At 36.0% G+C, this 21,167-nt stretch overlaps 1 protein-coding gene and 1 non-coding gene across 3 annotated transcripts in view; one reads left to right on the top strand and one right to left on the bottom strand.

Annotated features, from left to right (window-relative positions):
* The window catches only part of LOC18053200 (G-type lectin S-receptor-like serine/threonine-protein kinase At4g03230), a 48,292-nt gene extending 29,969 nt beyond the window's left edge, over positions 1-18,323 (bottom strand). Inside the window, exons 1-7 of one of the 2 annotated variants that reach the window (XM_024191134.1) lie at positions 16,697-18,323; positions 16,102-16,272; positions 15,771-15,982; positions 15,553-15,685; positions 15,096-15,333; positions 14,825-14,975; positions 14,458-14,749 (exon numbers count right to left, since the gene is read on the bottom strand). In XM_024191134.1, the coding sequence (XP_024046902.1) occupies positions 14,458-14,749; positions 14,825-14,975; positions 15,096-15,333; positions 15,553-15,685; positions 15,771-15,982; positions 16,102-16,272; positions 16,697-18,095 (2,596 nt within the window). In that variant the 5' untranslated portion in view covers positions 18,096-18,323. Of the gene's footprint in view, positions 1-14,201; positions 14,750-14,824; positions 14,976-15,095; positions 15,334-15,474; positions 15,686-15,770; positions 15,983-16,101; positions 16,273-16,696 lie in introns of those variants that run through there. The other variant, XM_006447367.2, reaches the window with a different exon arrangement.
* On the top strand, positions 9,028-9,134 carry LOC112101405. The gene has a single exon (XR_002907531.1). It is a non-coding gene; the product is annotated as a small nucleolar RNA R71 (small nucleolar RNA).
* Positions 18,324-21,167: the final 2,844 nt, after the last annotated feature.

The raw sequence follows: 21,167 nt of genomic DNA, 5'->3' as shown, positions 1-21,167 counted from the left end.
AAAAGAACAGTCAATTCTGCATGATTGTCCAATGTTGCCGAAACAACACTCTTCAATTCTGATCTTCTTCTCCTTCGTTCTGTCTAATTACTCTAATGATAATTCCTTGCCGCCCTTCTATGTGGTGCACGCCTCCTTTTTATATTGCAAATTAGGTTAAAACCAAAGCCCATGAGCGTGCATGTGTTTAAATTAGGAAACCTGCAGATCGCGACTTTATGGTTGACTCGCACTTAAATTTTCTCCCGCACTGCTCCCAAATTGCTACAGCACTAGTTGCTCTGACAGCCGCTACAACATTTTTTTATTCCCGATTGTGCTTTACTTCTTTTGTGGCCATCTTCCTTCCTCCTCTTGCTCTTCTAATGTCTCAACATCCTCTCACAAATTTAAAACCTACAATTTAAAACCTGTTTTTAGCACAAATTACTATGATTCAATCAATACTTATTAAAACTCAACTAAAATTAATGTTTATACAAAAGGTACCCAAAATGTAATAAAAACACCTTATTGGTTCTCTAAGTGACCTTGATTCAAGTCTACAATTGATGTAATAACTCTCATTTTCTAGAGTTATCACACCCCCAAACTTAAACCATTGCTTGCCCTCAAGTAATGACATATACTAATATTTCCTGCAAACAAACATGCACACAACTTTAGCTCTTTTATCCAATTTGTAAAGATTCTTCCACCTTCAGATCTCAATCCCAATCATACAAAATGCCCATAGTAAATCAGTTCTAGACTTAAGCTTCTTTCTGTCCATAGTGTGTGTGTGCTATTTTGATTAAATTCCAGATATGGTGTAACATCACCAATGAATTGCAGAAATTTCAGCAGTGATATACTTTATTCATAAAAGGGGTAGCATAAATTTCACATATTCAAACTGTGATTGTTCTAATATTGCTAAATTAGAGAGTCATCAACCTCCTCACTGTAACATTTATTTTTCATGTGAATGTCAATCACTTGTAATGATGACACCCAATTACTCAAACCATGCCCAGATCAGAGTTGCTGCAGCAGTAACTATAATGTAATCTTATCTAGAGATATCTTTTACTCAAGGCTAAACATGGGGCTCATGAACAGACTTGGCTACTTGATGTCTTAGACAGAGGATATATATATATATATATTTTAACAGTGCTACAACATTGCTCATAACTCTTACTACCTTTGAACACAATTCTGCATATAGGGTACATATTCAGATCTGGTTTACTCAGCAACTTGAGCCATTGGAACATATTGTATTTCATAGAAATCACAGTTAATCAAACGTGCTTCTCCCCCCAAACTTAGGATCTGTTCTATTCTTCTGGCTTTGCTCTAGTAGTCTCATACAATTTAACCAAAGTCTAAGTGTCAGGACAGAATGTCACTTTCATCTATAACTTATCTCTACTTGGCACTCTCATAATACTTAATAACACTCAATTTATCTTCATTAGGTATTTAAATCTATACACAAATACTAGATAACAGAGCTTCACACAACACAGACATAAACACATACATAAAACATAAATCACATGCATTCGGCAATAACCTCCCCAAACTTAAGAGATTATGTGTCCTCACAAGCATACATAACAACAACTCACAAATGGACAAACAATAAACTAGTAAAGCTTTTTTTGTTTTTTTTAACTGAAATGAACTAGTAAAGAAAGAGTACTCCCCTGGGGTGGGGACTGCAGCACAGGACATGTTGCTCATTAGCGCTTCTTTGATGCACTGCGCAGCTTATCCTTTGGTGAAGCTTTGGGGGAGGTGGCTGGCAATGTCTTTGTCTTTTTCGTTGCGGGGCTGGTGAGAGGAGTGGTGGCTGGGGTTGCTGTAGCGGTACCTTTAGACGTACTGCTTTTTCTTTTGCTGGATTGTCTTGGACTAGTGCGGATAGGCTGGCTAGGAGTTTGTTGTGGAGGCTTTGGGGTCAATGCATCAGCTGCCTGGCCCTCAGCAGTGATGGCAGCAATAACCGCAAGTAGTTGCTTGGCTTGCTCAGATGTAGGCATAGCTCTGGCTGCTGCAGCAGCCAGCTCAGCATCGACTCGCTCCATTTCATCTTCAGAGGCTGGAGGGGTTGCCAATTTAGCTTTACTCTTATCCTTGCTCTTACTCGCAAAAACTGGAATAGAGGGTTCCTCTTTAGGGTCTTCTTCCTTTTCTTCTTGAATAATGTGTTTCTTTTTGGTTTTAGGTTGAGCTGGGACGGTTAGTTCCTCACTTTCTTTTTCTGAGTTGTCTTCTGCCTCTGAGGGTGAGCTATCAGTCTCAGACTTGTCACCTTCGTCCTCAGGTGGGTCAGATGGCTCAGCCTCTTCTAAGTCGACTGATGCTTGTGGCTCAGTGGCAGCTTCCTCTGTTGGTTCATCTGAAGCAGTGGCTTCTTCACTGGCTGCTGCTAGAGCACCTGTGGTGCTGGTGTCAAAATTGAACTGCTGGAGCAGTGCATCAGGGAAGTTCCGGTGAGTGCGTTTCATGTACAGAGCAAATTAGTGTAGTTGGTTATCCAGGTGCTGTAGATAGCTCCAAAATCGATCATTTTCCCTCTGTTGGGCTTCTACACATTGAGTTATACTATTGCTGAGTTCCTGGATTGTCTGTTCTAACCCAATAGCTCGTCTTGCTCCAGTGACAACAGCTGGTTCGGTGGTTGTTCCAGCACTCTCACCAGCAACTCTCTCAATGGTACGTGCCGTAAAGGCACCATCATTTTTTACACGTTCATCTCTGGCGTCAAGACGAATACCTGAAACTACACAAATGCTAGTGACAAGAGAGGGAAATAGCAAGGCAGCAGTTCGGTGAGTTTTGACTACACAATCTCAGATTTCTTGTGCAATGATGCTACCCACATCTATGGGAAACCCTCCAACAATAACATATAACAAGACCAACCTCTCTTGAAAAACTGTAGTGGTGTGAGTGGTGGGCATAAGCCTAGATTTCAGAAATTTCACCCACACCTTAGCAATAGGTGTCAAATCTATCCTATTAACTACATGTCCTTCCTCGTTAACCCATGATGCCTCTTCGATAGTAAAAGTTTTGAAAATGGTATTCCACTTTTTCGGGGTCAACTTATCACGCAACTTAGCATACTCACAGGCAATTTCAGCAGGTAAGTTATAGAAAGTATTGATAACACAAGAGTCTAATGGGACAAGTGTATTTCTTACCCATACGTTGTGCTGATCAGGGCTTACCAAATTGACGTAAAATTCTTTGACAACAGGCAGCACAGGATCTCAAGGGTGGTTGCAAAACTCTAGCCATCCTCGCTTTGCCACAGCATTATGAATGGTTTGTACAATTCCCGTGAGTTGGTCTGGGAATTGAAACCCTTTTTCTTCCCGAATTCGACGTGGCTCTATGAATTCTTCATATTTTTCTTCAGCGTGATAACTCTGGAATCGTGACGGATCTTTGAGGCGGCTTGCTGTTTTCTTGTATCTCGGCATTGCTGTAGCAGTAATAAATTGAGGTTACTGTTCCTGAGAGTAAAAAGAGAAGAAGAGGTTAAGAATTATGAGAGTTGGATTTTGCGAAGGAGATGGGGAATAATGGCGTAAAGTACTAAGCACAGTGACTCCTTTTTATAGTGGACTTTTAATTGGAGATAACTACGGTAACTTGAAATAATTAAGGGAATAAAATATTTTGAATTAAATGTGCATATCCCAAAATCATCGGCCAGTGCATTTAAAGCTCTATTTTCGGAGATTTGTTTCCGCAATTTTTATCCATATCCATGCATCCATCTGTCATGATTTTATCTCCAACGATAAGTGAAAGGCTCCAGCTTTTAATTTACTGTAACGGTACAATTAGCTGCTGCAACACCCATTCGTTTATTCTAAGCACGGATCTATACTCCCCACTAAAAGCTTCTGACACGTGGTTCACCTCTAAATTCTGCCACCATGCATTCTCACGTGTCAATATAGAATTCAATTGTCACACTTACTAAATTCAAGCCTAAAATTATTAAAAGACATAGATATATCAAATTGAAGTGAAACTAAAGTATGCCATAATGGAAAAGGATAAAAAAAATAAATGGTTAACATGGAAAAACAAGATTAAATAAAATAGTAAAGAGGGAGAGCTGTCCATAAAACCAAAGGATATCAAAATTGGTTTGAAGTGGCTGTCTCCTCAATGGGCTGCCTCCCATGAAGCGCTTGATTTAAGGTCTTTCAGCCTGACCTTCTATCTTTGCTCAATAGCTGGGTTCTTTAAGGAGTAACACCTCCTTTGAACATTCTGCTGCTGGATGTATGTAATGCTTAACCCTGTGCCCATTAACCTTGAACTCGTGGCCTGTTTGTTCATCTAGAAGATCAACAACTCCATGAGGGTAAGATTGTAACAGCTTAAACGGGCCAAACCATCGTGACTTGAGTTTTCCCGGAAACAATCTTAGTCTTGTGTTGTGGAGCAACATTAATTGACCAGGGGTGAATTTCCTGTGTTGAATATGCTTGTTGCCAGTGTTTTGTTATCTCTTTATAGATTCTTGCATTTTCATATGAAAATAGTCATAATTCATCAAGCTCACAAAATTGAAGTTTTCTTTGCTCTGCTGCAGCATGCATATCCCAATTTAATTTCTCCAGTGCCCAATGGGCTTTGTGCTCTAGCTCTAGTGGCAAATGACATGCTTTGTCATAAACAATTTGGTAAGAAGACATGCCGAGTGGAGTTTTGTATGTTGTTTTGTAAGCCCATAGAGTGTCATGCAAATGTAAAAATCAATCCTTCCTTGTTGGGTTCACCACTTTTTCTAAGATCTTTTTAATTTCTCTGTTGGACACTTTTCATCATTGCTGCAGCAAAGATTTTGTTGCAAAAATGTGTGCCTTCATCACTAATAATTGCTCTAGGAGTGCCAAACCTGGAGAAAATATTTTTTTGAAGAAAAGTCACCATTGTTTTAGCATCATTGGTAGGTAGTGCTGCAGCTTCTACCCACTTAGAGACATAATCTACAGCAATAAGGATATATAAGTTCCCAAAGTATGGGGGAAAAGGTCCCATGAAATCTATTCCCCAAACATCGAAAACTTCTACTTCCAGTATGTTAGTCAATGGCATCTCATGTCTGCTAGTTATGTTCCCTATCCTTTGACACCTGTCACAACATTTAACAAATTCATAAGCATCTTTAAAGATAGTGGGCCAATAATAACCCGATTGCATAACTTTGGCAGCTGTTCTGTGACCACCAAAATGTCCTTCATATGCTGCAGCATGACATGACTCCAGTATTTGAGGCATTTCTTCTGTTGCAACACATCTTCTTATTACTTGATCTGAGCATAGCTTATATAAATGTGGGTCATCCCACTGATAACTTCTAACATCATGAAGAAATTTCTTTTTCTCTTGAAACTTCAGCTCAGGTGGTAGCAACCCACTTACTAAGTAGTTAGCCAAGTCTGCATACCATGGAGGTTCTGATTGCTGTAGCATCTGTGATTGCTGTATTACCAACAGCTGTTCATCAGGAAAAGTTTCGGTGATGCCCTTCCTTGTCATTGTACTAGTGTCTGCTTCCAGCCGTGACAAGTGGTCTGCCACTTGATTCTCAGTCCCCTTTCTATCTTCAATTTCCAGATTAAATTCTTGAACCAATAAGATCCATCGGATTAGTCTTAGTTTGGCATCCTTCTTTGAAATTAAATATTTGATGGCTGTATGGTTTGTGTAAACAGTTACTTTGGTACCCACCAGGTAAGCTCTGAATTTGTCAAAAGCAAAAACTACTGCTAGTAACTCTTTCTCTGTAGTGGTGTAATTGATCTGAGTTGGAGTAAACGTTTTGCTTGCATAGTATATGGAATGAAAAACCTTATCCTTTCTTTGCCCCAATACTGCCCCCACAGAATGATCACTATCATCACACATCAATTCAAATGGTAAAGTCCAATCTGGAGATATAACTACTGGAGCAGTGATCAGAGCTTTCTTTAGTTCTCCAAATGCTTTAAGGCACTTTGTGTCAAAGTGAAATGGTTGGTCATGCTCCAGTAATGAACACAGAGGCTTAGCTACCTTGGAGAAATCCTTAATGAATCTTCTGTAGAATCCAGCATGACCCAAAAAACTCCTAACACTGGTGGCAGTTTATCTATTACCTCTATCTTGGCTTTATCTACCTCAATACCATCCTTGGATATTTTGTGACCCAGCATTATTCATTCTTGCACCATGAAATGGCACTTTTCCCAATTGAGTACTAAGTTGGTCATCTCACATCTTTTAAGAACTTCTTCTAAGTTGTGTAAACAATCATTGTATGTTTCCCCAAAAACTGAGAAGTCATCCATGAAAACTTCCAAAGTTTGCTCTACCATTTCAGAAAATATAGACATCATGCATCTCTGAAAAGTTGCTGGAGCATTACATAGCCCAAATGGCATTCTTCTGAAGGCAAATGTTCTATAAGGACAAGTAAATGTAGTCTTCTCCTGATCCTCTGGAGTTATAGCAATCTGGTTGTAGCCTCAATACCCATATAAGAAACGGTAGTACTGTTTTCCAGCAAGTCTGTCCAACATCTGATCTATGAATGGAAGTGGGAAATGGTCTTTTCTTGTGGCTTTTTTGAGCTTCCTGTAATCCATACATACTCTCCATCCAGTCACTGTCCTTGTAGGAATAAGTTCATTCTTCTCATTAGCCATTACTGTTATCCCTCATTTCTTGGGAACACATTGAACTGGGCTCACCCATGAACTGTCTGATATTGGGTATATGATTCCAGCATCTAACCATTTGATGATTTTCTTCTTCACCACTTCTTTCATGATAGGGTTCAACCTTCTCTGGTGCTCAACTGAATTGCTGGAGCAATCTTCTAGCAGAATTTTATGCATGCAAATTGATGGGCTTATCCCCTTTATATCTGCCATGGTTCATCCAATTGCTCTTCTGTATTTTCTAAGTAAATCTACTAAACTTTGTTCTTGACATGCATCCAAAGTAGAAGAGATGATTACAGACAGTGTGTTATTTTGACCAAGATAAGCATATTTTAAATGTGAAGATAATAATTTCAATTCAAGACTAGGAGGTGATTCAATAGATGGTAAAGCTATTTTTACTTCCCTGTCTAAAAGATTCAAATGCTCAATAAACCTGGTGTGCCTATCCGATTGTTTTTCTTCCATCCAATCTGTCTGAATTGCTGCAACATCTTCCTCTTCTGCATCATCAAAGGTATTGACTCTGTCAAATGCTTTACTGCAGCATCTATCCATTCTGTCTGCTACAATAAAATCCACTACACTCAGGAAGTTGTAGTCTTCTACTTCATCAGGGTTTCTCATAGCTTCTAGTACATTAAATGTGACTTGCTGATTATTCACTCTTATTGTGAGCTCTTCTTTATGAACATCTATCAGAGTCTTTCCAGTTGCTAGGAAAGGTCTTCCAAGTATAATGGGTACCTCTTTATCAGCTTTAAAATCCAGTACAATGAAATCCACTGGAAAGATGAATTTATCAACCTTCACCAGTACATCCTCTATTTTTCCTTCAGGGTATGCATGAGATCTGTCAGCCAATTGCAGAGTGACTGTTGTTGGTCTGCATTCCCCTACTCCAAGCTGTTTAAATACATATAATGGCATCAAATTAATGCTAGCTCCCAAGTCACAAAGTGCTCTGCCAGCATACCTTGTCCCTACAGAGCAAGGTATTGTAAAACTCCCTGGATCTTTCAATTTTGTGGGAATTTTACTCTGGAGCATATGACTGTTCTCCTGTGTTAAAGCAACAGTTTCAAACTCTCCCAGCCTTCTTTTTCGTGCTAAGATATCTTTTAGAAATTTCACATAATTTGGCATTTGTTCTAAAGCTTCTACAAAAGGTATATTTATGTGTAGTTGCTTCAGCACTTCCAGGAATTTGCTGAACTGCTTGTCTTGTTTTTGCTTCTGGAACCTTTGAGGGAAAGGTGGTGGATGTCTAAACTGCTGATTAGATTCAGGAGGTACCAAACTTTGTTTGTTTAGGGTGGTGCAGGTTGTGGCTACTGGTATGGCAGCTTCCTTTTCAGCATGATCTGATTGCATTTCTTCTGCAGTTGTTGTAGCTTGGCCTAATAATTCAGTGTCTTGATGGGGATTTTTCTGTAGCACACTTCCCTTTTGAGTTGGTTTTTGTGCTTAATTGCATTCCATCCCCTTTTTAGTTATCTCAACTAGTATATCAACATTTTTTCCAGATCTCAAACTAATTACCTTGCAGTGTTCCTTGCTCTCTCTCCTAGGATCTTCTGTGTTGCTAGACAGGCTCCCTTGAGTTCTGCTACTTATTGTTGTAGCTAGTTGTCTCATTTGGTTCGCAAGGTTTCTTAAGGATACAGCTTAACTCTGCACAATTGCTTCATTCTTTGCAATATACTCATTGATCAGTGTTTCTAATGAAGTGATTGGATCCTGACTGATTTGTTTTTGCCCTTGACTCTACTGATGAAAACCAGGTGGCTGTGTGTTTCTATTATGTCCATTGAATGCTGGAGCATTTCGATTCTAACTGCTCCATGAAAAATTTAGGTGTTGTTTCCAGCCTGGGTTGTAAGTATTTGAATATGGGTTGTTCTGAGGTTGTAGATTGAAGTTACCCACATAGTTTACTGAGGCTGGATTTCCAGGATAATTATCAAAATCATGTTCTTCACCACAGTAGACACAAGAAAATTCAGTAACTGGCTTTACTATTGCTGGAACAGCTGTCATGGCTTTTACCATGTTAGTCAATGAGGTTACTTGAGCTGATAAGGCTGTAATTGCATCAATGTTATGTACCCCTACTGATCCTCTTGCTGCTGGTTGCCTGGCTGAAGGCCATTGGTAATTATTGTTGGCTATTCTTTCCAGAATTTCATAGGCTTCAGTGTAAGATTTGGATAATAGAGCTCCATTTGCTGAAGCATCCACCATTAACCTTGTACTCGGATTCAACCCATTGTAGAAAGTTTCTAATTGAATGCAACAAGGGATACTATGATAAGGACACCTTCTGAGCAATTCCTTGAATCTTTCCCAAGCCTCATACAGACTTTTATCTTCAAGTTGGTGGAATGAAGTAATCTCATTCCGCAACTTTGCATTTTTTTTCGGTGGGAAATATTTCATTAAGAACTTATCAGCCAATTCATTCCATGTAGTGATGGAATCAGATGGTAACGAATTTAACCATGCTCTTGCTCGATCTCTTAAAGAATAAGGGAAGAGCCTCAGCCTTAAGGCAGTTTGTGTTGCTCCAGCAATCTTGAAAGCATCACTCACTTCCAAGAATAATTTGAGATGGAGATGAGGATCTTCATTAGGCAATCCACTGAATTGTCCCACTGTTTGTAACATTTGAAACATCACTGGTTTTAACTCAAAATTTGCTGCTTCTACCTCAGGTTTGACGATCCCAGGGTGTACAACTTGCGAAGTTAGTACAGCGTAATCTCTTATAACTTTGTCTCTATCATCAGCCATGTAAATAATATTGTTGTTGCCTGGCTGTCTCCCGTTAGCATGTTCATTCTGTTATTCTTGAATGTTGACTGGTTGTAGAGGCCCGTGAGGATTCAAATTTTGTGCATCCTGTAAATTATTCATGCTTGAAGCAATTTCTTAATTCCTTTGTTCTCTTCGTAGTTTCCTGGCAGTCCTTTCAATCTCATGATCGAATTGGAATGCCACAAATCTGTCTTTGCGCATGCATGTACCGATCTACCAATAAATAGAATGAATCAAATCAAATTTGGCGCTATCAAGATTTACTTCACACTTCAAAAATAAACAATCAACCCCCGGCAACGGCGCCAAAAACTTGTTGGTAAATTTCTATAAGCAATTATTATCAATGCCAATGTGCAAGTATACACAACAAGTAATAAAGTGATGAGTATTCAAGATCGTCTCCACAGGGATTGATGTTACTCGAAATGCTAAAGCAAATCACAATAATGCAAATCAATTAAGGACTGAAACAAACAATTATCAAATAATTCTATGTAACTAATAATTGTGAGAGATGAAAATAAAAAAATATTGTAATGAAATAAACTGAGTTGAATGTGTCTAAGATTCAATTGAGAATATAGTAGTAAAATGATCAAACTCTCCTAATGGGATGACTGTTGTTTACCAAATTAGTACCAGTTGTTACAATAAGTGCTGTAGCAATGGGTAGAATAAATTTGCATCCGCAGCTATCGCTACGATTGGAGGTTAATTTGCGCACGCAAGCTCACTTAGTACTCAAGGCAGGTACACTTAGAAGTGGGGTTAACTTAGAAATGAACCACCAAGACAACTAACTAGCCGTGGTGCGATTAGCAACCCAAGTCCGGCCCAAGATCTAGAACTCTCTACATATTACTCATTCACTAGAACATTCTAGGACTCACCACTTGGGTCCCTAAATATTTTGCCACTTTTAGTAGAGTTCTCTAGAATTAAGCACTCCACCCCCTATAAATAAGAGTGAGCACCCATCATTTGTACCACCAACACACCCACACAACACATCTAGCACACAAGCTCTCTTGTACAAACACCCTTGTAATCTTTCTAAGTGTGTATAATACAATCATACTTGGCCATCCTACTCTTGCTTCCTATAACATTTTCTACAAGTGTGTGTGCTTGGCTTGTTTGGGGAGTAATCAAGGCTTACTTGGTGACTCACGCGCTAAGGTCGCTCAAGTGCCGCACGGGACTTTGCTGCGCAAAATTATCATCCCGTGACATTAAGATGCATTGCTAATATCATTGAACAATAATGATGTTAAGGTTTCTATAAGTCATGAATAACACCTAACAATATTTCATAACCATCCAAATAACAAGAATTGCTGGATCTATAGAACCTCTTCTAATTGTTTCTCTATGTCCTAGTCTTTTCATCATCCATGCTCAGAGGAAAGCATGGCTTCTGGTTTAGAGTGTTAAGCACTTATGCTTTATCTCAAAATAAATGTAAATGAACTTGACATGAAAAATATAATTTGAAATCCTTCAAATACATTTCACCTTACCCAATGATTTCTCATGCCAATTCATATTAACTTATAGGGGATATCCTTTTTGTTTGTTACAAAGTGATGAATTTCATATTGGTCGTACACTTGTCTCCATACATAACTAACCATGATAGCTACAGCTGAATCTCTTCCTTGATTCGGAATCAATTCTTATGCTTTCACATATCATAAATGTCTATGTACAAGACATCTGTGATGCCTCATGTCTAAAGACCATTATTAAATATAGTATCTATTGCAATGTATAATAAGCTATTAACACTCAATACCATATGACTTATTATTATTAGGTCAAGTTAAGTAAACTTGTTCTTACAACAAGTAGCTATGTGTTTGACTTGGTATATCATGTCAATGATATGAAACTTACCATCCATTTTAGTAAGCATACCATAAAAGAGTCATAACATATACTAGTGTTTATAGAAATTTTCAATGTCCAATCATAAATCTACCACTAGAAACTATTTTAGAATTATATTACAAAGGATACATGTTTCATATTCTTGACAATATCGAGATTGTGTTCCGTAACTATTTTACTTCTTGGACTAAATTTTGTCATTTTATAAATATTAAAATACTAATCAAATACAATAATTCCCTAAAAGCAAGCGCCACTCGATTGGCCTTTAAGGCATATCACTAACACAAGCATACAAAAGCTATTATCCAACTTTCTAACATAATTTTTTCAATAATTGGATAGACAAGTTCTTTTCTTATGGTTCAAATTTGAATTGTCAAATTGATTGAATGAGCAAAATAATCTTGGCTTGGAGATCAAGGCATGTGTAATTACTCTTGATTTTAACTCAATTCTTTATTATCACAATTTGGGGCCTAAAGGGACCTGATGACCTTTGAAATAGAATTTGTTTTAGTAATTGTTGGAAACCATCAATTATCTTTGACATGTTCGAGTGGTTAAAGGTTAAGGAGACACATTTAAGATATCTGTGCAAGGTCATTTTGTGTTGTCAACGCGATCTTTTGGGCTCATCAATTTTATGAAGAATAGTTAAGTGGATACAATGAGTAGAGTTGCTGCCACTAGGGATGGCATTTTTTCTTATTAGGATAGAATCATGTGGGATCCCATCTTGTTTGGGACATGATTTGGACATATTTTTGTTCTAAAAAAATAAAGAGTCGGGAACGAGGTATTTTTTTTTATCGCACTTGTATAATCAGGACAAGACTGAGATTGACAAGTCCCGTCCCATCCCATCCCATCCTATTGCTAATCCTATTGGTTTGGTTTATTATTATATTATTGAATTATTAGATATTTTAACATAGTTGAGGTTGGTTACTGTCCAAATATATTGTTTTTGAAGCGTGAATCTTAATATAAATGTGTAATGGAAGTAATAGGCAATTAAAAAATGTTAGCCTAAAATTATATTCGAACATGCATGTAGTTAAAATAAAACTATTATTTGATTATTCTACTTTATATTTATTCAAGATTTTTACTATATTGAATTATGATGAGCCTTAAAAGAGAAAATTCATAATTTATTTATTTACATTTGAGACTGTTCATGATAATAAAATAGGACGAGATATTTAATGGGACGAGATTATAACAAATTTTTGTCACAAAAAAAATAAATAAAAGGACAGAAATGAATTTTTTTTTATCCCATCTGCATATACAGGACGAGACTAAGATATCGTTTTTACATCAGTTTTACAACTCATTTTCTCTCTCATTATAAAAAATTTTCACAACACACCCCCACAGATATCTCATCTCTTTCACCATACTTGGCTTTTTTTTTTTTTCAAAAGAAGAGTTTTGTATATAACTTTCATGTGAAAAATAAATAATTAATGAAAAAAATACTTGGCCTTTTCTTTTGGCACATGGGATTTACCTTATTAAAGGTTTTGTAATTTTTTTTCGTAAGAATTTTGCATATTCTTCTTAAGACATGTCTATTTTTAAATTTCTTTTTCATTTAGAATTGCCTTAAACCTAAAAAAAGTAGTATATATTCGATGTGCTTTCAAAAGCGAGCCACACCCTACTTGGTCATGTAGAGTTAAAAATTGAGAGAGAGAACTTGTCTATAGAACAGTAAGAGAAGTGTTGTGCAAGGGATTTATCCATTATATTAGAGAAAAATGTAGGATAAGAGGAGTCTAACTAGAGGGCAGTTTTGGAATCGTTGGGTGTTATTCGATGTTTTTTTTTTCTTATAACTTTATAAACTTTTAAATGAGGTACATTTAGGTGGTGTTTGTTTTTTTGTCTGAAATCTGAATAGACCTGAATTAGTCTGAATTCTAAATTGGTCTGAATGTCTGAATCTGAATAATATGTTTGTTTTTTCGTCTGAATCTCGAAAAATAAGTATTAAGTTGTTTTTTTTTCAAGTTAAAAAGCTGAAAATATGTACTTTTACATTTGTATCCTTATTAAATTTGAATGTCAAATAAATAATATATTAAATACCACAATATTTTAACATTTATAAGTAAAATTATATTCAATTGAATACATAATTATTTTGGAATTTTAATATATAAAATACCATAAATTTCAAATTTTATCGTATATAATATAAGAAAGAAAAAACAGAGATATTTTTATGTGGGGTAAATATCTATGGGTGAGTTTTGGGATAGACATGAAAAATAAATTATAAAACAGGGATATTTTTGACATTAGCAAGTAATTGACTTAATTCAGATTTCTCCAGTAAGTAAAAAGCCAAAAAAATTAGCTTATTTTATTAAGTCAAATTATCTAAAAATTCTCATTAAGTTATAAAAACAAACACCTCTAATTAACTTAATTAATTAAGTTAAGTCACTTTAAGTCATTAAGTTAAAAAACAAACGCCACCTTAGTTAGGAGAGGGGTTTTATGAGTTAAAATTTTGGGTGTCAAAGCCTCAACTCGGCCACAATGTAAGCCTGCGTACATAGAGTAATCATGGACATGATTGCTCTATTCTGGCAAATATTTAAAAAAAAAAGAGAGAAAAATGGAAAAAAAAAAATCTCTTTCTCTGTAATTATATTTTTTTAATCATAATGACCCATGAAGACTGTTGACTGCTGTAATCATCAGCTTCAAAACATTTTTAAATTACAAATGGTTGTAATAGTAGGTTAGAGTCATTTCATTGCCTTCAGACTTCACTTATTGATTGTCCTTGGACGATTGGACATTCAATTCGATACATTCGTGATCCAAAGCTTTGCACAAACATTGAAAATCATGATTCCTGAAGAGAAGTACCTAATAATAAAGGATACATAGCAGGCAACTTCTGATATAAGAACCAACATTTGATGATGTACAATAAGCTGATTGTGCAGGATTAACAAAAGGAGGACAAACTTATTAAGAATTCTCCCTGATTATCTACATTCTAAAGTATTTGTTAGTTCGTTGTTTGATTCTGGTTTATTAGAAGAAGATGCCGAGCTAGAAGATCCTCTCCTGATGACAAAGGCTGGTCGTTTAGGAGTTGCAAGGTTCATAGCTTCACTGCCAAGCATGATAACAACATCAGACATCGTGGGACGATCGTTTGGATCTTCCTGCACACATAAGAGCCCAACATTTATGCACTTTAAGATTTCATTTGGTTTGGAGCTGGCATGTAGTTTCTGATCCATCATATCTAATGCCTTGCCTTCTTGCCACAATTTCCACGCCTGCAAGTTTAAAATAGAACTTGATAAGAAGTTTAAAAATAGACAAAACAGTGTGAAAATTTCTTCTCTACTTACGTAACCTAGAAGGCTCAAAGCTTGTTCTGAATTATAAAATCCAGTGTTTCTTTTTCCACTGATAATCTCAAGCACAACTACGCCAAAGCTGAAAACATCGGACTTGACTGAGAAAAATCCATCTAATGCATACTCTGGAGACATATAGCCACTGCATTATAACAGACATTGTGATTTTTCACTTATATTAGTTAGACAAGTTGAATACAATTTCCATAATTTATTGCATCAGGAACCTGAAATCTGTGTATACGATAAAATTAAAACTTACTAAGTTCCAACCACTCGATTTGTGGTTCCCTCAGTTTGTTTGCCTTTGAAAATCCTTGCCAAGCCGAAGTCAGAAATTTTAGGATTCATCTCCTGATCCAGCAGAATGTTGCTCGTTTTCAAGTCTCTATGAATAATTCTCAACCTAGAATCTTGGTGAAGATAAAGAAGACCTCTAGCAATTCCAATAATGATGTTGAAGCGCATCTCCCAGTGCAATAGCGCACTAAGCATAGGATCTGAAAAGGTTTTCATTTCACGTACAAAAGCCTTAACGTTAGCGACTATGGTTGCATTACGGTTGCTAGTTTCTATCTATCAAAATACACTAAATTGTTGTGTTGACTTGAAGACAATTAGGACATGGGTTAAGGACTTACCAAATATGAAAAAGTCCAAGCTTTTATTGGGCATATATTCATACAATAAAATCTTTTCGTGCCCTTCTATGCAGTAGCCCAAAAGCCTAACAAGATTGCGATGCTGAAGCCTAGCAATCAGCACAACCTCATTCTTAAACTCCTCCAAACCCTGTCCTGAAGCACTTGAGAGCCTCTTTACAGCAATTTGTTGACCTCCAGGAAACTTAGCCTGCAATCACAATTATTACATGCATAATTATATTGATGACTAGAAACTTGCTTCAATGGATACTAGTGTGTCTTGTGAGTACTACCTTGTAAACAGGCCCAAATCCCCCTTTTCCAAGTTTATTTGCTTCTGAGAAATTATCTGTAGCAGCTAATATGCTTTCAAAATCAATGAAAGGTAAATCTATGCCTTGCTTCTCTTCTTCTTTGAACTGGTCTGAGTCTACTACCATGTCTTTGACGTGCCTCGCACTCTCATAAAAGGGAGCTGCCATATTTGGTCGATTGATCGATCTGCCTTTTGAATTCAAAAAATCATTTTTATAATCATAGTCTCATGCAATTTAAATGGAAGAACACCTAATATTGTTTAGCTCTTGTTTTAGTAGAACAATGTGCACAATGCATATTAGTTACCTTGACTATTGATTCTTTTCCTTCGAGTGTAGAAATAAATAATTATGCAAGACAGAATGATCCCACTAGCAATAGTCATTCCAAAAATCAGAGTCCATTGGTGCTTCTTTCTTCCATTAAAGGCTTCAACTTGCTGGGTGGAACCGCCTTCTGTCTTATTCTCTGCACTTTCTGAAAGAATAATACTAATCTGACTAAGAATAACCATGTAAGGGGTTCTTTAATTTTTGCAGTCAAAACCCATATGTTGTTGCATTGACAATAAACTATATTGCTGGGTCATGCCTTGGAAAGCAAGTCATTTTACTCAAGAGTGGTACATACATCATGACCTTTTTCGTGCAAACCTTGAGTACAATTGAAGGCAATAGCCATTTTCAGACTAATGCTTATACGGGTCATAATATAGTATGCAGTTTGCTGACAACTTTGTTCATAAAACAAGAGAAAAATCATGGCCAAAGTGGGAATGAGTACTAGAAAAGGAGAGATTAAATTATACTACGATAACTTTGATATTGTCACTGTACTGTTTGCAATTATGATTGAACTAGCCTGGCACTTTCCACAATTATTCTAAAAGTGTGAGAGATACCTAAGTCAGTAGCTGCCACACGGATGTAGAGTTCATGACCACCATTAGAAAAATCTTCCCGAAGGTCCTTGAGTTCCTCTATCCAAATGTAGCATGTGCCAGCTTCATCTCTTCGTTTTGATTCTTTATATGAATATGCCGTGCACGGGCAAAATCCACGGCACTGCTTCGAGCACTCTGCTTCGCTTACGACCAGTAAGCATGAATCCGTTTTCCCAACTTTTGTAATCTGCCTCTTCAAGAACATGTCCTTTCCACCGCACAATGCAGTTTTTCTGATGCAGCCGCCCAAAAAATCTTCTGAACTCCAACTTTCAGGTGAAGAAGGCACAAAGCCTTGCAAACATTGGCACTTCCGCTTATGGTTACTGTTACAGATGCCAAAATTTCCGCAGTAATGAAAAAGACTGCAGTTGTCTCTTGGTTCCCTCCAAATCAAAGACCACCCCTTCACTTTATCTTCAATCCAATACTGTATCTCCCCAGTGTAATTCATGATCAACCTCGTTCTAGAATAGTCTATTGGGGTAACAGTTAAGTTATTATGGACAGATTTCTCACCGTCGGGATTGACACTCTGGCTGAAATTTGATAACAAGTGTAATATTTGATAAGGAATAATTTCATTTGGGCTAAAGACATCCTTGAACTCTGCACTTCTCCAATGCCGAATAAGCGGTTTCGTGATTTGGTACTGATTTTTTCCTTGATCCATCTTAAAAGTGAAATTCCCAGGCTTTGGATCGTCGTGACCAGCCCATGAAGTCAAATAAAGATTTTCGCCCATACACATGCCGGCAAGAAATGTATCCGTTGGGTATTTGAAGCTCTCCCATAGATTTTTTCTAACCTGATCATCTTGTAGAACAAAGTTTCCAGAATCCATGAGCTTTGCCACTCTGTGTGGAGATGATGAACTTTCAACTTCTGTATACCAGTACGGGGTTCCACTTTCATCTAATAACTTGAGATTTCCATCTTCTGCAATAGCTAAAACTCCACTTTTGTAAACCAGGGGATTTTCTCTGTTGGCAACCCACAAAAATATTCTTGGATTTGACTTGTAATACCATATTCCTACATATCTTGGCCTTGGGATACCCTCAGCCTCAGGGCTATCAGCTGGGGAAAAGAACCCGAGTTCGAATCTTTCTCCGGCTGACACAAGAGTTTGTCCATCACTGAGCAAACTGCTAGATGTTATGTTATCTCTGGCAGAACCATGTGGAAGAAAAAAGCATGACAAAATTGCATAGATAATGAATATCGCAGATGGTAGGTGATTATCAGACCATCTACTGATGATTCTTCTCTGGAATCTCTCTCTTCTACCCACCATTTCGAAATAATTCAAAATTTTGTTCGTCAATGGACAAGTAGCTCTGCATTTCACATACATTTGCTACCACATGCTTTTCGATGGACGCTTAGGCAATTGCCTCCTTGAGCCTCCACTGCGTCGTTTTTCCCTGGATCGTTAGCTCATTAATTTACTTGACTTCCATCTTGGAAATTTTAGTAACCCTATTAAATTATTTTTAGCATCTTTCCTCATTTTGGATATGCTTACTTGCTTAGTTTGTTTTTCCACCAGCCAGTGGATGGTATCCTCATGTTTTCTACTCAAATTGACAACAACGTCTAATTCAATATCCATGCACTTTTTTTTTTTTTATAAACTATGTATCCTCAAATTAATTAAGAAAGCAACTACTGTTTTTAAGAAAATTAGCATGTATATTCAGGTGTAGTAAGTGAATAAATAAATAATTATGTTTTAAGAATATCAAAGATCTTTTCTTATTCTTAAAGTTGTCCTCCACTCTGAATAGAAATTTATTTTAATATTATTAAAAAATCTTCGAAATTATCTGGCCCTTTTTCGACATTCAATTTTGAGCTGTTTATACAAAAATATCAAGTTTGATTCTTCCTCAATCTTTCGCCAAAGATTTCTTTGAAGAACTTCTCCCTGAGTTCCAACTTTTTTAATTGAAAAAATGTTTTATTTTAGAAAAATAAACAAATTAAAAGACGTAGCATAACTAGTCAATAGAAAAAAAATATTAGGGCGATTGAGCAATTTAAGTGGTAACGTGTTAAAAGTTGCGCCAGCTGGGTGGTGGGAACCTAGTCAAGGTCATCTGGGTTTGTCGGTTTCGCATTGGATGGTCCTCGCCATTTTGTGATGTAGAGAAACCTCTGACTCCCTTTCATTGGAATTATGTTCCATGACATGACGCCCGACGACCTTTCTTAAACAATTGACGCTGCCTAAGTGCAAGGGCTAAGAGATAATGCTTAGGCCTAATAATTGGTAGTGGTTTGGTATCGTGTTCTTCTCATGTTGTATTTGGGTCCCTCTATCTTACATGCATGTAAGATACACTCCCCTCACATGAATAGTGTGTGGGTCCCATACATATACTATTCATGTGAGGGGAATGTATCTTACATGCATGTAAGATAGAGATTGCCGTTGTATTTTAGTTATATATATCTAAATTTATTTATTGATTTATTGGGTTGAAAAATAAAATTATCAATTCATTTGTTATCATTATTGTGTTACTCGAACTAACCCATGTAATTCTCTATTTCTGTATTGTATCTTTAATTTAAAGCGAAAATAGCAATTTGTGAAACAAAACTCTTTAAGAATACAATATCAAACAAAAGAAAATATTAATATTCTCATGTTTGACATCATCAAATAATGTACAAAAAATCAACTATAGTTCTAGGCACCAATATCATTGATTAAAATCTTAGAAGGAACAAATTATAGAAAAAGAATTGTCTTGCATTAGAAGATACAGTTGTATAGTTATGATTATAAAAATTTTACCATAAGTACTTAAAAATTTTACAATTTATCATAACTTTACGTAATTAGTCAATTTAAAGTTAATTTATTTTTCTTTAAAAATTTATAAATTAAGTTATAAAATTTATTAAATTGTATATTAAATGTTAATGAGAGAAATTAATTTTTTATCATAAACCCAAACTTGACTCTTTATGAAATAAATTTTAATGAGTTGACCGTTGACAACCTGACCCAATAAAAATTAACCCATCAAACATGTTTATCGTGTAAATTCGTATCATGTTAATTAGTGGTATAAACTCTTGCCGTGCCCAATTCTACTTTCAACATGCACACAGAAGCTCTTATCCAAGTTCCTAACTTGTAATTTTTTCAATAATTCAATTGACAAGTTCTTTTCTTATACATAACCCAACTTTGAATTGAGCAATCAAGATTAAAATGATTAAGATTGATGAAGTCTTTAATCAAAGTACTTAGGCCATATAATGAATTGAGCAAAGAGTAAACTTTCTGGAAACAAACGAATTCCAATTAACTCAGAAAACGATCAACCGATATTTTCTAGAGAGGAATTTTTTATTCTGGAAAATAACGATGAATCATTTATGAGAAAACTGCTAACCAATATCTTCCAAAGATGATTTTTTATTGCGGAAAATAACAATGAACTTTTTACTATATAACAACTAACCGATAGTTTCCAGAAATGAGTCTATTTTGCAAATAATTCTTTTGAAGATCACTGGAAAATAATGGCGATCCAACTTCTGAAAAACGATGATCCGACAATTTGAAATTACAACATAACAATCATTTGCTCAGGTCAAAACGACAATCCGACAGTAACTACAACGACCTGATTATGTGCAGAAGGTCAATAACAACTAATTTTTCATCTCCAACTATAAAAAGAATCAATCAAATTCAAATTTAACAAGATTCTATAATTTATCATTGAGCTTGTCATTGTATATTCAATTTCTCTTATGCTTAAAACTTGTTATTCTTTCATTAAATCACACTTTGCGCTTTCATTTGTCAACACATATATTATGTGAGGGAAACTCTTTGTAATCTTCATTTTTGAGTGATTATAAGTGTGAGAAGCATTTGAAATAAGAGGTCTGGGATAAACTCAGATTGTAAAGGTCGATTGACACCTTGAAAGTCAATTATAAAGATTTTGAAGCCTTAAGGTGTAAAGCTTGAATAGTGAAATTCTCAAGTCCAGTAAACTTGGAGACGTGGACATAGATGGAGTTTGCCAAACCACGTAAAATCCCGTGTTCGATTCTCTTTCCCTTCTTTGTTTATATTTTAATTTTTTATATTAATTTAATTATTATTTTTTGAGTTTATTGGATATTTGCATTGATATTGTTTTAATTATTTCATAAGTTTTCATAAATGAATTATTTTCAAAACTTAGAGATAAATTAGAAAATGTTTTTGAGATATTTGAAAATAACAAGCATGAAATCCTGAAAAATAGGCTTAATTGAGTTTCACATCGTTTTTGTCAAATTTGAGCTTATGGAATTTAAACGATGAACCGCCAAGATTACCATTAATTTTGACATACATACCATTAAACATGAAGCCCTCTCAATCGAAAACAGTTAGCCCCTTACTCACAAA

Source organism: Citrus clementina, unplaced genomic scaffold (assembly GCF_000493195.1).
Source record: "Citrus clementina cultivar Clemenules unplaced genomic scaffold, Citrus_clementina_v1.0 scaffold_2, whole genome shotgun sequence".
In the NCBI taxonomy this organism is placed as follows: Eukaryota; Viridiplantae; Streptophyta; class Magnoliopsida; order Sapindales; family Rutaceae; genus Citrus; species Citrus x clementina.
The sequence above is the reverse complement of the archived record's forward strand: the minus strand, read 5'-3'. Positions and strand labels throughout refer to the sequence as shown.